General features: G+C 43.2%; 1 protein-coding gene across 1 annotated transcript in view; it reads left to right on the forward strand.

Annotated features, from left to right (window-relative positions):
- Nucleotides 1–2879: 2879 nt before the first annotated feature.
- Nucleotides 2880–16003, forward strand: part of LOC129832129 (stAR-related lipid transfer protein 13-like) — a 133592-nt gene continuing 120468 nt past the window's right edge. Inside the window, exons 1-4 of the mRNA XM_055895916.1 lie at nt 2880–3380; nt 4377–4469; nt 9180–10931; nt 15473–15622. Coding sequence (XP_055751891.1) covers nt 9369–10931; nt 15473–15622 — 1713 coding nt within the window. The 5' untranslated portion in view covers nt 2880–3380; nt 4377–4469; nt 9180–9368. The remainder of the gene's footprint in view (nt 3381–4376; nt 4470–9179; nt 10932–15472; nt 15623–16003) is intronic.

Genomic DNA, 16003 nt, shown 5'->3' on the forward strand with positions numbered 1-16003 from the left:
ATATCAAGAAACTGATTGAACAACATGATCATTACACAGGTTTACCTTGTGCTGGGGACAATAAAAGGCCACAAATGCGTAGTTTTGTCACACAGCATAATGCTACAGATGTCCCAAGTTTTGAGGAATTGTGCAATTGGCATGCTGACTGCAGGAATGTCCACCAGAGCTGTTGCCAGAGAATTTAATGTTAATTTCTCTACCGTAATCCGCCTCCAACGTTGTTTTAGAGAATTTGGCAGTACGTCCCACTGGCCTCACAACCGCATTGTTTGGACAAGCGGTTTGCTGATGTCAACGTTGTGAACAGAGTGCCCCATGGTGGTTCAGGTATGGGCAGACATAAGCTATGGACAACGAACACAATTGCATTTTATCGATGGCAATTTTAATGCACAGAGATACCGTGACGAGATCCTGGCACCCAGTGTGGTGCCATTCATCCACCGCCATCACCTCATATTTCAGCATGATAATGCACGTGCCACATGTCACAAGGATCTGTACACAATTCCTGGAAGCTGAAAGTGTCCCAGTTCTTCCATGGCCTGCATACTCACCAGACACATCACCCATTGAGCATGTTTGGATGCTCTGGATCGACGTGCACGACAGTATTTTCCAGTTCCCGCCAATATCCAGCAACTTCGCACAGCCATTGAAGAGGATTGGGACAACATTTCACAGGCCACAATCAACAGCCTGATCAACTCTATGTGAAGGAGATGTGTCGTGCTGCATGAGGCAAATGGTGGTCACACCTAATACTGACTGGTTTTCTGATAAATACCCCTACTTTTTTTTTACGGTATCTGTGACCAACAGATGCATATCTGTATTCCCAGTCATGTGAAATCCATAGATCAGGGCCTACTGAATCTATTTCAATTGACTGATTTCCTTATATGAACTGTAACTCAGTAAAGTCTTTGAAATTGCTGCATTTTGCGTTTATATTTTTGTTCAGTTTAGTTCATGGAGAGTATCTCCATTTATTCAGGAGCAGGCTACTGAACTGGTTGGAGTTTTCCTGCTTTGTGTCTCGTTCCAAAGTCGTGTCATTTTGCACACAGATGTCAGAGATCATAACAGACCGTATAAGACACTGTAGTAAAGATGCTTTTTTATCTGCTCGTTCAGACAACAACAAAGCCAGATAGGACCACCAAGGACACGAAGGAATGTCATTCAACCTAGCAGCATGCAACAGATCCAAAAGGGAACTATACTATCTAATGTATTCTCTCTCCATATCTCTCTAGTTACACTGTAGACTTCTGACTCTTTCCAGATTCTGTCGCCATTGAACACTACTGTATGTGAAACACCCCAGGAAAATCGCTATGTTAACTGTTTAACCTAAAGAAAATATCTAAACCTCTTTCCTTACAACAATGGCACATTCAATTTAGATATGACAATACTGTACAAGCATAACAGTACTATTTCTTGTGTGTATGACTGTTCTCTGATGTTTGGATGTGCTGGTATGTTAGGGCGGGGTTGGTTGATCATAAACCCCTTAAACTAGATGTATAGAGTGCCGTGACAAAGGCAGGGCATAGAACAGCTTTCCAAGGAGATGGCGTAAACTATTGTTGACAGAGAAAGATAGCCATGACTGGAGAGCAGAGTAGTCTATGAATGAGAGTAAGACAGAGGTCAGAGTGCAGCAGGGGCTGATTTGTGATTATGGCTTCGAGAGAGAGGAGGAGAGAGGATGGGGAGAAAGATGGGTTAGGAAGATCAGGGAGAGGGGGTGAGGAGATGGTATAGATGAATGCATCTTCTCTCTCTCTCTCTCTCTCTCTCTCTCTCTCTGTGGAGTGGATTTCAGGGTGATTTACAGAGAGTGAGCTCCTTTGGCATTCTTCATTAGCTACTTTAGCCTATCAGGTGGCCCCTAATGAATGTAAATAACACACACCCAGCCAATCAGCAGACAGCAGCTGTAGTGTACCCCCTCACGTGTGTGTGTGTGTTTACTCTTCATATCACCCTCTGAGGAGCTCTATATGACAGGCTTCTAGTTAGTTCTGAGAGTGACTCTATCTCCTACTGAATGTAGACAGAGCTCTGTTACCCCTGGACTTCTCTGGATCAGAGGTCAGGTTAGTTCAGACTCCTTCCTTTCATAGTCTGATGTTGTGCAGAGCTGCCATCAATGACTCCTGTCTGTCATTCAGTAATGGACAGCACATGGCTGAACTAAAGCAGATTAGTTATGACTAACTTCACATTTTAACTGTATTATTTTGGACAAACAAGGCACTATAACTATGGCAAATACTTCACATACCTTATTATGTCTCTGTTTGACACTTTTCCCTATAACATAGCAGCATATCATTGACCCTGAGAAGATCCTTTGGAAATCCTTATCTCTGCTATCTGCGTCTTTATATTTTAACCAGCTACAGCAGGATATCAAGGCATGTTGCCACTCCTCCTCAGTAGGAATCCACTCTGCTGCGCCTGACTGCCATGCTGTTGCATCCAGATCTCACACACACACACACACACACACACACACACACACACACACACACACACACACACACACACACACACACACACACACACACACACACACACACACACACACACACACACACACACACACACACACACACACATTCTGAGTCCAGTGACAATAGAGTCATTAGCTCACTCTGTCTTCACAGCCAAACATGTTGTGTTAGCTGGAACCACATATTACCTTGTTCTCTTACTGTGCCAAATACCAAATACTACTCCTCTCCCTCACTTCATCTCTATATCGCCCCTCCCTCTCTCTCCTATCTCTTCTCTCCTCCCCCTTCCACCTCCCACACAAATGCACACACTCACTCTCACACTCCTTGGCCTTACACATATTCTGAATGGCTTAGTCAGAGCGCTAGCAGCATGCATAGAGGTAACCAGTGTTAACCTCCACTAAGCCCTGAGGGAGGACAGATAGGTATAGTTGAGGAATAATTGAGGAATAATTGAGGAAGAGTTGAACTGCAGAGAAATACCTGTTTGAGTGGCTTCCCTTCTGACAGGAGACTCTTCTACTCTCTCTCTTTTCACTCTCTCTTCTACTCCTCTCTCTTCTGACAAGAGACTCTTCTACTCTCTCTCTTTTCAATCTCTCTTCTACTCCTCTCTCTTCTGACAAGAGACTCTTCTACTCTCTCTTTTTTCACTCTCTCCTACTCTTGTCTCTTCTGACAGACTCTTTTAGTCCCTCTCTCCTTCACTCTCTATCATGCTCTCTCTTTTGTCTTAAGAGAACTGTGGCTTCACTATAGGACTCTGTCTCTCTCCAGTCTTTTGTTGCTGTGATCTCAGTTTGTCTGTTTAGACAACAAACAGGACTATTCTTCACCTAACAGGTAAGTCTCTACTTGTGTCTCAAATGGCACCCTATTCCCTATATAGTGCATAACTTTAGACCAAAGCCCTATCCATATCGGCCCGGGTCATAAGTAGTGCACTATAAAGGGAATAGGGTTCCATTTTCTGTCTGTTTGTTTTTTGTTTTCATTGCCCTTTGAGACACTTTCCATCTCTGACTTGTCAGTCCTGGTGTCCTCACCGTGGGTTAGTGTGAGTTGTAGAGGTTAAAACTGCTGTTACAACTCTCTGCCTTTATCAAGTTGTATTACTTTGTTCTGTGTCAACATGATCTTTCATTGACTGTTTTAAATGTAACCCATAACCAACTCTATATCTATATTCACATCCAACTCTATATCTATATTCACATACAACTCTTTGATTGTGTTTGTAGATCCATTTTATAGAAGATAAAAAAAGATCTAAAACATTTGTACGTTTCTTAAATTGAAGAAAATAGTTCAGATTGAATTCCTCAGTTGTGGGATCTGTTTCACAGAATAAAAACATGTAGAGACTAGGGTTGAATATTTTATTGAGAATCTACCAATTTTCCATCCCGAGAAAATTGAAAGAAATTACTGGGCTTCCCGGTATTCTCGAAGTGCTATTTAAAAGTATGTAATACAATCTAAAAAAAAATCAGATATGATTATACCACTGGAAATGGCTAAATATACACATGCACTAACGATTTCTTGGTGTATTCTTTGCAATTTAATCAACTCAAAGTTTTCTCAAAGTCAGCACACTATTTTGTTGATGTAGCCTAGTTTTAATGAAGGCCTATGAAGCACTATTGGCCGACTGGTCAAATATTATGAGGTTATCACAGTGTTGTTATAATTAGGCTACATAAATGTTAGCCTACATTTGACTGAAAGATGCATCATGGTACTTTTCTCTCCCCTTGCACCTGGCTATTGGGGGAATTTGGGAAAGTTGTGGTTGTTTTTACTTAATGATATCCGCTTATTGTGCAAATCAAACAGATAAACTGTAGCGGAGATTCAGCACCATGGATAGCGCCGCGGTTGATCATTGCCCGCGAATCTAAACCGCCGTGCATCATGTGCTATTCTAAGGTAGGCTATATTTTACATAAAAGCTAACATTTTCTTACTGCATTCGTTATCATTCATTAGCCAAAAAATCGATGACATTTCTAACAAATTCTAGTCAATGATCATCTCTCAAGGTCTTGTTTTAAAATGTTTGTCACAGCATAAAATAAATGAATCGCAAGCCTTCTGGCTACACCAACTTGGATTGTAAAATGAAATTAAATAAAGAAGTCAAAATCCAGAGATTATTATCTTCCATTATCTGGAACTGAACACCCTCCTCTGCAACTGGATCCTGGACTTCCTGACAGGCCGCCCCCTGGTGGTGAGGGTAGGCAACAACACATCTGCCTGGCCATGCACAACTCCCAACTCTCATCATTAATACGTTTGTTGAAGACACAATGGTGGTAGGCCTGATCACCGACGACGATGAGACAGCCTATAAGGAGGAGGTCAGTGACCTGGTAGTGTGGTGCCAGGACAACAACCTCTTCCTCAATGTCAGCAAAACAAAGGAGCTGATCCTGGGTTACAGTAAACAGGAGGGCTGAGCACACCCCCATCCACATCGACTGGGCTGTGGAGCTGGTTGAGAGCTTCAAGTTCCTCTGTGTCACTAAGGAATTAACATGGTCCACACACACCAACACAGTCATGAAGAAGGCACAACAATGCCTCATCCCCCAAGATTTGTCATGGGCCCTCAGATCCTCAAAAAGTTATACAGCTGCACCACTGAGAGCATATTGACTGGCTGCATCACCGCTTGGTATGGCAACTGCTTGGCATCCAACCAAAAGGCACTACATACGGCCGAGTACATCACTGGGGCTGAGCTCCTTGCAATCCAGGACCTCTATACCAGGAGGTGTCAGAGTAAGGCCCTAAGAATTGTCAAAGACTCCAGCCACCCAAGTCATAGACTGTTCCCTCTGATAGCGCAAGGCTGGAACCAACAGGACCCTGAACAGCTTCTACCCCCTAGCCATAAGACTGATGAATAGTTAGTTAAATAGTTAACCAAATAACTACTCGGTCTATCTGCATTGACCCCTTTTACACTCATTCTTTTGACTCATCACGTACGCTGCTGCTACTGCTTATTTTCTTATTAATATACTGGTACTCTGTGTATATAGCCAAGTTATTGTTACTCATTGTGTATTTATTCCATGTGTTATTATTATAAAAGACGGAGTGATTTCTGCATAGTGCCACTTTAAATATGCACTACGCAGAAATTGCTCCTCCCTTTCCTGGTTGTTAAAATTCGAATAGTTCGCCTAATTTCAGTTTATGTGACAAAAAAAGCAAGTATTGTGTAAAGAATCATTGTACCATTTAAACCGCTGTGAAATATGTTTTCCATAATCAAAAATATTGTATTTTCAGCTGTTTGAAGCAGATGTACAAAACCAAAAGTAAAAGTTGCAAAACTTAAAACGTAGAAAAACAAATAGCGCACATAGAACAGATCTACCGCATGTGTGTCTTTGAGCAGTTGTTATAAGAGCTAGAGTCAGGGCCATGGTCCAAGATGCAGCAGCTGCTTAGTTCTCAGGGCAGCAGGGTGTGTGTGTGGTGTGGTGTGGTGTGGTGTGGTGTGGTGTGGTGTGGTGTGGTGTGGTGTGGTGTGGTGTGTGCGTGCGTGCGTGCGTGCGTGCGTGCGTGAGAGAGAGAGAGAGACAACAGAGCAGCAGACTGTACTGTAGCTACATGGGAACCAGCTCTCTGATTCTCCATAGCTGTTTCATGGATAGCTGTGTGTCAGCTTAGGAGTCATCCATTACATCATACACACTTACAAAAAGGTGCTATCTAGAACCTAAAAGGGTTATTTGGCTGTCCCAATAGGAGAACCCTTTGAAGAACCCTTTTTTGTTCCAGGGTAGAACCCTTTGTTTCCCGGTAAAACCCTATTAGGTAAAAAAAAAAAAGGGTTCTAGGGTTCCACTTGGAACAAAAAGGTTTCTACCTTGAACCAAACAGGGTTCTCATATGGGAGAGCCGAGAACCCATTTGGAACCCTTTTTTCTAAGTGTGTACAGATCAACCATACTAATAAATAATCATCCATTACAGCATACAGATCAACCATACTAATAAATAACCATCCATTACACCATACAGATCAACTATACTAATCAATAATCATACATTACACCATACAGATCAACCATACTAATCAATAACCATCCATTACACCATACAGATCAACCATACTAATCAATAATCATCCATTACAGCATACAGATCAACCATACTAATCAATAATCATCCATTACAGCATACAGATCAACCATACTAATCAATAATCATCCATTACAGCATACAGATCAACCATACTAATAAATAACCATCCATTACAGCATACAGATCAACCATACTAATCAATAATCATCCATTACAGCATACAGATCAACCATACTAATCAATAACCATCCATTACACCATACAGATCAACCATACTAATCAATAACCATCCATTACACCATACAGATCAACCATACTAATCAATAACCATCCATTACACCATACAGATCAACCATACTAATCAATAATCATCCATTACAGCATACAGATCAACCATACTAATCAATAATCATCCATTACAGCATACAGATCAACCATACTAATCAATAATCATCCATTACACCATACAGATCAACCATACTAATCAATAGACTTCTAGCTCTCCATACATACAGAAGGCACAGTTCCTGTCCAGGGAATATGAGGACAGTTGCAAAGGCCTTCATGACTGAGTTTAAGCTGTAGCATGACCTCACAGTTGGGGTTAGTGTATCTATCTGTGAAATGTAGGGAATGCAGTTACTCATGTAACTTTGTTATCAGCTTGTTTGGAAAGAGCAGTCTGAGAAAAGCCTCCCTTTGTACCCTGAGACAGATGGGGATCCCTACACAGAGTGGAGTGCTAACGGAATGTGTGTGTGTACAGCAGCTGCTGGGGAGAGTATTCCTGTGTGCAGAGATGTCACTGCCATAGTGTCATAAACAGATCCAGACTTGAACGTTGCGACTGCAGCCAGATGTTCAGATTCATTGTTAGCAGCTCCTCTCTGGGGCTATGTACCAAATGGCACCATATTCCCTACACAATGCAAAACTTTTGACCTGAGCCCTATGGACCCTGGTCAAAAGTAGTGTAATGCATAGGAAATAGGAATATTAAATATTAGCTCCGCTGGACTCTGGCTTCACCCTGCTGTAGTTAGTTCACTGCTAGTAGGAGAGTCAGAAGGGGAGAGACGAAACACACTTACAAATATTAGCTTGATAAATCTGTGCTTAAAAGGTAAAGTTATTACTATTCTTTTAGTTGAGATGGATGTGTGTGATGGATCTGAACCCAGGGACAGCAGGCAGTCTTTGAGAAATGTCGCTGTGAGGTGTTTACGACTTGGAACTAATGGTTTTCATTGTCCGTTTGTTTTAATGCAGTATCTTCTCTAATGTATTATCTTCTCTGTATCTTCTCTAATGCATTATCTTCTTTGTATATTCTCTAGTGCAGTGTCTTCTCTAATGCAGTATCTTCTAAGTATCTTCTCTAATGCAGTGTTTTCTCTAATGCTGCATCTTCTAAGTATATTCTCTAATGCAATGTCTTTTCTAATGCAGTTTCTTCTCTAATGCAATGTCTTCTCTGTATCTTCTATAATGCAGTACCTTATTTGTATCCTCTCCACTGCCTTATCTTCTATATTGCTGTATATTCTCTGTTTGTTTAATGTTGTAACGTTATCTTCTATCTTTGTTTTGCTGTATCTTGTTAGTTTTTAATTATGTATCTTGTCTGTTTTTAATGATGGATCTTGTCTGTTTTTAATTATGTATCTTGTCTGTTTTTAATGATGTATCTTGTTAGTTTTTAATGATGTATCTTGTTCGTTTTTAATTATGTATCTTGTTAGTTTTTAATGATGTATCTTGTCTGTTTTTTATGATGTATCTTGTTAGTTTTTAATTATGTATCTTGTCTGTTTTTAATTATGTATTTTGTCTGTTTTTAATGCTGTATCTTGTTAGTTTTTAATGATGTATCTTGTTAGTTTTTAATTATGTATCTTGTCTGTTTTTAATGATGTATCTTGTCTGTTTTTAATGATGTATCTTGTTAGTTTTTAATGATGGATCTTGTCTGTTTTTAATGATGGATCTTGTTAATTTTTAATGATGGATCTTGTTAGTTTTTAATGATGGATCTTGTTAGTTTTTAATGATGGATCTTGTTAGTTTTTAATGATGGATCTTGTCTGTTTTTAATTATGTATCTTGTTAGTTTTTAATGATGTATCTTGTCTGTTTTTAATGCTGTATCTTGTTAGTTTTTAATGATGGATCTTGTTAGTTTTTAATGATGAATCTTGTCTGTTTTTAATGATGTATCTTGTCTGTTTTTAATGCTGTATCTTGTTAGTTTTTAATGATGTATCTTGTCTGTTTTTAATGATGTATCTTGTCTGTTTTTAATGCTGTATCTTGTTAGTTTTTAATGATGTATCTTGTCTGTTTTTAATGCTGTATCTTGTCTGTTTTTAATGCTGTATCTTGTTAGTTTTTAATGATGTATCTTGTTAGTTTTTAATGCTGTATCTTGTCTGTTTTTAATGATGTATCTTGTTAGTTTTTAATGCTGTATCTTGTCTGTTTTTAATGCTGTATCTTGTTAGTTTTTAATGCTACATCTTCTCTATTTGTTTCAAGTGATCTGCTGTTTGATCTGTGTGAAGGTTGGTGTTGCCAATCCAGGTGATGAGGATGTCTGAGAGGAACATGGCAAATCCATATAGCTCTTTCATCAGACAGCAGTCCCTCTGGATCTACCTGACCATCAGCCACACCACCAGACTACCTGTTCCCTAGTAACACACTGTAACAGACTGTAGAAACAACATGGATACTGCTCTGATGTTTACTCTGGAGGAGCGACATTCTCTGGCTATGTCAGCATCACCAGGCAGGACCTTCTCACCACAGACACAGCCAACGGCACAGGCACAGGTACAGCAACAGACACAACCACAGACACACACACACCAGTCCTCCTCAGACTGTGCTCCAGAGTCTTCTCATGATGACGACAGCTCCACAGAGAGCAGTGAGGATGTCTGTCTGCCAGGACCTCTAAGCCTGGAGCTGTCAAAACTGGAACTAGACAACCAGGACACACCCCAGCAGGACAGGGAGGCTGGTAGTGAATATAACAGTACTGGAGCTCCTGGGATAGAGGGAGATCAAGCTGTTAGTACTGGAGGTCCAGGAGGGCCAGCAGAGTCTGGTACTGATGTCTCCCCTCCTGACCCTCTAGACCCTCTCCAGATCGTCTGTCCCGCGGGTCTCCTCGGTGAGCCAGGCAGTGTCACATCACCATCGCCTGATGATGCCAATAACAATGGATTGGATTTACACAGCACTTCTCCAGGAGCAGCTGAGGACCACTGCCTAGCCTCCAATGTTCCTTTTCCTAGGATAGAGGGAGATGTGGATGTTCTTGCTCCTAGGATAGAGGGAAACCTTGAAGTTGAGGACAGTAATAGACGTATAGAATCAAGACATACCCTGGATGCTAACCTCTCTGATCAGCTAGAGGACATGGAGCTGGGACATACCTCACCCAGGCAGACAGAGACCAACATGGAGCTGGGCCATACCTCACCCAGGCAGACAGAGACCGACATGGAGCTGGGCCATACCTCACCCAGGCAGACAGAGACAGACAGGGAGCTAAGGGAGGAGTCACCCAGGTGGACAGAGACAGACAGCCACCCTGAGGACTACTCAGAGGGGCCTGTGGAGAACGGACAAGTCCCTACTGATCTGGAACACACAGAAGACAACCATGTCCCCGTCCCTCTAGTCCCAACAGAGAATGGACATATCCCTACCCTTCTGGTCCAATCAGAGACAGAGGTCAGCCACGTCACTATCTCTGTGGTCCAATCAGAGGCTTTTAGCTCCGTCCCTTCTCTAGTGGTCAGTGTAGACAACAACATGGATCCCTACAGACCTCCCTCCCTCACCCTGGCCCTCTCTGAGGTCCACTTGGCAGAGCTAGGCCTCTGCGATCACCCCTGCATCATCAAACACAAACCTAGCTCCATCACCTTCTCAGACTCCACCTGTCACTCTAGCACCGACCACATCGTCTTCATCAACAACAGCTCTGACTGCAGGGAGTCTTCCTCAGAGAAGGATGATGAAGGTGATGATGATGAAGATGGGGATGATGAGGATACATTCCCAGAGCTGCTTCAGAGCAGGGAGTTCCTGGTCAGTCGGAGGAGAAGGAGCAGCAACAGAGACAACGTAGTTAAGGAGAGAGGATCTATGAGTCCCCAGGCTGAGGCACCAGTCAGCTCTACAACCAACACTACAAACAGCTCCCACCTCTCCTCCTCCTCCAAAAACCATAACCACAGCGGCTGCGAGGCAGAGACTGAGACCAGCATCACAGAGGTAGGCCACTGTTTATTGTCATTACAGACGCATTTTAGAGACACAGCTGTTAAGTCCCACCTGTATTCCTCACATATTGATGTAATATTCATGTCCACCTAAGGTCAGCTGGTTCAGTAGAGATGTGTTTGAACGTTTATGTCAGAGTTGGGCACTGTGTACTAACTGTAGTTCAACACCATTAGATACAGTATATTAATATATATGAATCCATCGTATGTTAATATAATCCAGCCTGTTCTCTCAATGAGGAAATGTGACTGTTTCTCCCCCAGGCCGTGTATTTCCTGCCTCTTTGCCAGGGGCCATATGTATCAAGGGCCTCAGAGTAGTAGTGTTGATCTAGTTCTGCCTTATAGATAGATGATAATGAATAAGATTACATGAACAGAGGGGACCTGATCCTAGATGATAATGAATAAGATTACATGAACAGAGGGGACCTGATCCTAGATGATAATGAATAAGATTACATGAACAGAGGGGACCTGATCCTAGATGATAATGAATTAGATTATATGAACAGAGGGGACCTGATCCTAGATGATAATGAATAAGATTACATGAACAGAGGGGACCTGATCCTAGATGATAATGAATAAGATTACATTGACAGAGGGGACCTGATCCTAGATCACCACTCATACTCTGAGATGCTTGATACAAAAAAGTATTATATTATTTAATTCCACTAAGGCTCAGTACAAACACAGTGCTTTGCTATACAAACACCTTCAATAGTCTGTTCCCCACTGTTTGTTGTTATTACATTCTGAGATATTAGTCTGCTGGAATGAGTGTGTACATTGATCTAGTATTTTCCCCAGCATTTTAAAACACTAAACCCAGCAGGTCTTGCAGGAATGCAAACATAAATGCATACATGCATCCTTAAACAATTTTGCTTTCCCTCCTGTTTTGACAGAGCTCCTATGCAGGCATCGTTGGGTATATTACAGTAGCAGTGAAATTAGTCTCCTATTACCAACAGCTTCATTCTCCTCTTCAATGACTATAGTGCACCCCTCGACTCTGGTCAAAAGTAGTGCATTAATAGGGAATAGGGTGCTATACTGCAGCAGCTCTGTTGTGTTTTCTTCCAGCCGTCCCCTGATCTTGGTAGTTACCAGGCTGCGACTCTATCCCTCCAGGTTTACTAGTTACCAGGCTGTGACTCTATCCCTCCAGGTTTACTAGTTACCAGGCTGTGACTCTATCCCTCCAGGTTTACTAGTTACCAGGCTGTGACTCTATCCCTCCAGGTTTACTAGTTGCCAGGCTGTGACCCTATCCCTCCAGGTTTACTAGTTACCATGCTGTGACTCTATCCCTCCAGGTTTACTAGTTACCAGGCTGTGACTCTATCCCTCCAGGTTTACTAGTTACCATGCTGTGACTCTATCCCTCCAGGTTTACTAGTTACCATGCTGTGACTCTATCCCTCCAGGTTTACTAGTTACCAGGCTGTGACTCTATCCCTCCAGGCTTACTAGTTACCAGGCTGTGACCCCATCCCTCCAGGTTTACTAGTTACCAGGCTGTGACTCTATCCCTCCAGGTTGACTAGTTACCATGCTGTGACTCCATCCCTCCAGGTTTACTAGTTACCAGGCTGTGACTCTATCCCTACAGATTTACTAGTTACCAGGCTGTGACCTTATCCCTCCAGGTTTACTAGTTACCAGGCTGTGACTCCATCCCTCCAGGTTTACTAGTTACCATGCTGTGAGCCCATCCCTCCAGGTTTAATAGTTACCAGGCTGTGACCTCATCCCTCCAGGTTTGCTAGTGACCAGGCTCTAACCCCATCCCTCCAGGTTTAATGGTAGTTACCAGACTATGAGTTACCCCATCTTCCAAGGTTTACTGACTTCTAAAGTCTCTTCTGGATGTTTATGAATCATGTTTACATCATAAATCATACATAAATCTATGGTTTAACTTAACAAGTGTCAGAGACACCAGATCTCTGACAGTGCATAGCTGTCATTCCTCAGCTAAACCCTCTGTAGATAGCAACATATAATAGCAACCCTGAACCTGGAGATAAGAACATACAGTAAAACAGAGGGGAGAGGTTAGATAGGGAACACTCCCACTGTCTCTGCTGATAGCCCTGGCAGGCTTTACAGGCTGTTTGACACAACACTGGGAATGGGCTGTTTGTGAGCATAAAGGTTGTTTGGGGAAAGGGAGGAGGAATGCTTTAAATACCTGGAATTGGTTTAAACTGTGACCTTGTCAAAAGTTGTACACTAGATATGAAACAGGGTGCCATTTGGGAGGCGACCAGGATATCTGACAGGCAGCACTCATGTTTGTTCTTCAGACAGTCCATTTTAACTGCAGCCTTTCATACTCTCCATCTGAGGGCACCATTGCTACATAGTAATCCTGCAAGGCCTATGCACACGTCTCTCTCTCTCTCTCTCCCACTTTCTCTCTGTGCATCAATCCGTTGGTTATGGTATGTTTGTGTATACTGTAAAATGACATGTTTCTGTGATGTTGTTTATCTTTCTATAGTTTATAAGTGAAAGGATTCAACTGGTGTGACTGTTCTCCCCAGGCGATAGACCTGGGAACATAGCGGGTAACTCCTAGAAAGTTAGGAGAGACTGGGTTTTAAGTTAGGAGAGAATGGGTTTTAACTCTTTTTCAGTGGAGTAACCCATTAGCCTAACCGTTGTGTCCTTTCGCATGCCACCCTGCTCAAACTCTAACCCAGTCATCCCCAGTCCTCTCCCTGACTGGTGATCTGTACCTCTCTCAGTGGGTGGTACGGTCCAGGCACGGTGCCCAGAGCTCACGCACTTAACTCCTCATTACCATGTCAAAGACCCAGCCTTGGGGTTTACAATGTGGCCAATTTGCCCTGATGAAGTTATCGTCCCTCTCACATTTAGCTATCTTCCTGAAGATAACACTACTCATACCGGCAGCATTGCCATGGTATCAGTGTTTCTCACTATTGATGGGGCCAGAGAATGGAGGAGAAAGGAATCATGGGTAGTGTCTCTCTCAGCTTCAAGCCTCTGGAATTCCACTCCTTCTGAGGAAAAGTGTTTGCATGCCGAGGCAGGCAGGCAGCACTGTGTGTGGCTGTCAGAGAGAAGAGAGACAGTGGGAGACAGTGTGTTGTAGTGTGCTCCAGATATAGCACAGAGAGACAGACTGACAGACTGAGGAGTTTCCAGAGTTTTCAGAAGTCAACCAGCTGACCTTAGGTGGACTGACTTCTGCTCTGATCACTAGCACCCTACTAGTAACATCTTTATGTTGTAAGAACTCTCTAGAGGCATTAACACCTCTAGTTCCCTGTCTCTACATTGATTGTTGTTTCCCACCAATTGTATTTCCTATATTTTCTTGTCCATTCCCATTTTGTTTTCATTCTGATGAAGGCCATTGACGGCCAAAACATCATGGCTTTAACTTGAACTAGAATAAAAAAGGATCAAGATTTTAATTGAGAGGGAAAGTCGTTCCTATATTCTGTATGTTATGAGTGTGACTCTGCCTTTACATTGAAGCAGGAAGAACAGGAGGCCAATGGGAGGGTCACACCCATCTCCACCCAAGGAGCCTGTGGCTCAGAAACCAGCACTACGGTAGCTCCGCTAGAGAACACACCCCTCAATAGGATGATTGTTAGGAGGAAAGGGGTTTTAATGCAGCATGGAGAAAGAACTGGGGGCACAGGGGCTCCTGGGGGCCCTAACAGACAGAACACAGAGCCAGGGGCCAGGGGCTTCCAGGAGCCAGGGGCTCCAACAGACAGACAGACACACTCAGAACACAGACGACAGTTCCACAGTTTAATTCCAGGAAATGAATGAATGGCTTTGTGTCGGCTGCTTGTCTTCTGAGTCACATCGTTGCGCAACAAGGGTCTCAAAGAGAGAGAGAGATCGTAACCTCCAGATCCTCTAACACAGCTCATGTTTGTCTCTGGATGCGTCCCAAATGACACCCTATTCTCTACATAGTGCATATGGGCCCTGGTCAAAAGTAGTGCACTATAAAGGGACCAGGGTGCCCTTTGCCACACATCCAGAGACAAACATGAGCTGTGTTAGAGGATCTGGACTGGATGTTAAGGTCTGTGTTACTGCGTGATGGCTGCTGAGAACTAGGTGGTGAAGCTATCACATTTCCCTCTATGGTGGTCTGTACTGTTTACTGCTGTTAACTTTCACTTTGACATTTATAAAAGTATTTTATTGCTCCTCTAATGATCTCTTAAGTGTATTTAGAGTTTTTAGTTGTCACCTGGTGCTCATAACCTTCTCCAACTGTCTGAACTGTTTCAATGTAATTATCCAGAGAATTCAATGGTAGCTCTCTGAATGATCTTCTTTATTTCCTGTCCAACTACGGAGTAGTGATTGTTGTGGTCCTCACTCATTTACCTTTGTTTCTGATAACTGCATGCTCCAGTTTAGTACATGGTGTCACAATTGTCTGTTTCTGCAGGCTCTATAGGTTTATCCAGTGTTGTCTAATCACACACTCTTCCCACTGCCTTTCTCTTCCCCCAGGAGTGTCCCCTGGTCCAGCCTCAGACCCCGTGGTGTGAGTCTATGAGCCAGCTGATGAGGAAACTGGACCAGCTCAACCTGGACATAGAGGAGGCTCTGAGTGCATCATCCTCCCCCTCGGACACACCCTGCACTGCACGCAGACAACAGGTCAGTCACACACACACCCTGCACCTCATGCATACAACAGGTCAGTCACACACACCCCCTGCACCACACGCAGACAACAGGTCAGTCACACATACACCCCGCACCTCACGCAGACAACAGGTCAGTCACATGCACACCCTGCACCGCACGCAGACAACAGGTCAGTCACACGCACACCCTGCACCACACGCAGACAACAGGTCAGTCACACACACAACCTGCACCCCACGCAGACAACAGGTCAGTCACACACACACCCTGCACCTCACGCAGACAACAGGTCAGTCACACACACACCCTGCACCACACGCAGACAACAGGTCAGTCACACGCACACCCTGCACCACACGCAGACAACAGGTCAGTCACACATACCTCCTG

This window comes from Salvelinus fontinalis, chromosome 33 (genome assembly GCF_029448725.1).
Source record: "Salvelinus fontinalis isolate EN_2023a chromosome 33, ASM2944872v1, whole genome shotgun sequence".
NCBI classification, from domain to species: domain Eukaryota; kingdom Metazoa; phylum Chordata; class Actinopteri; order Salmoniformes; family Salmonidae; genus Salvelinus; species Salvelinus fontinalis.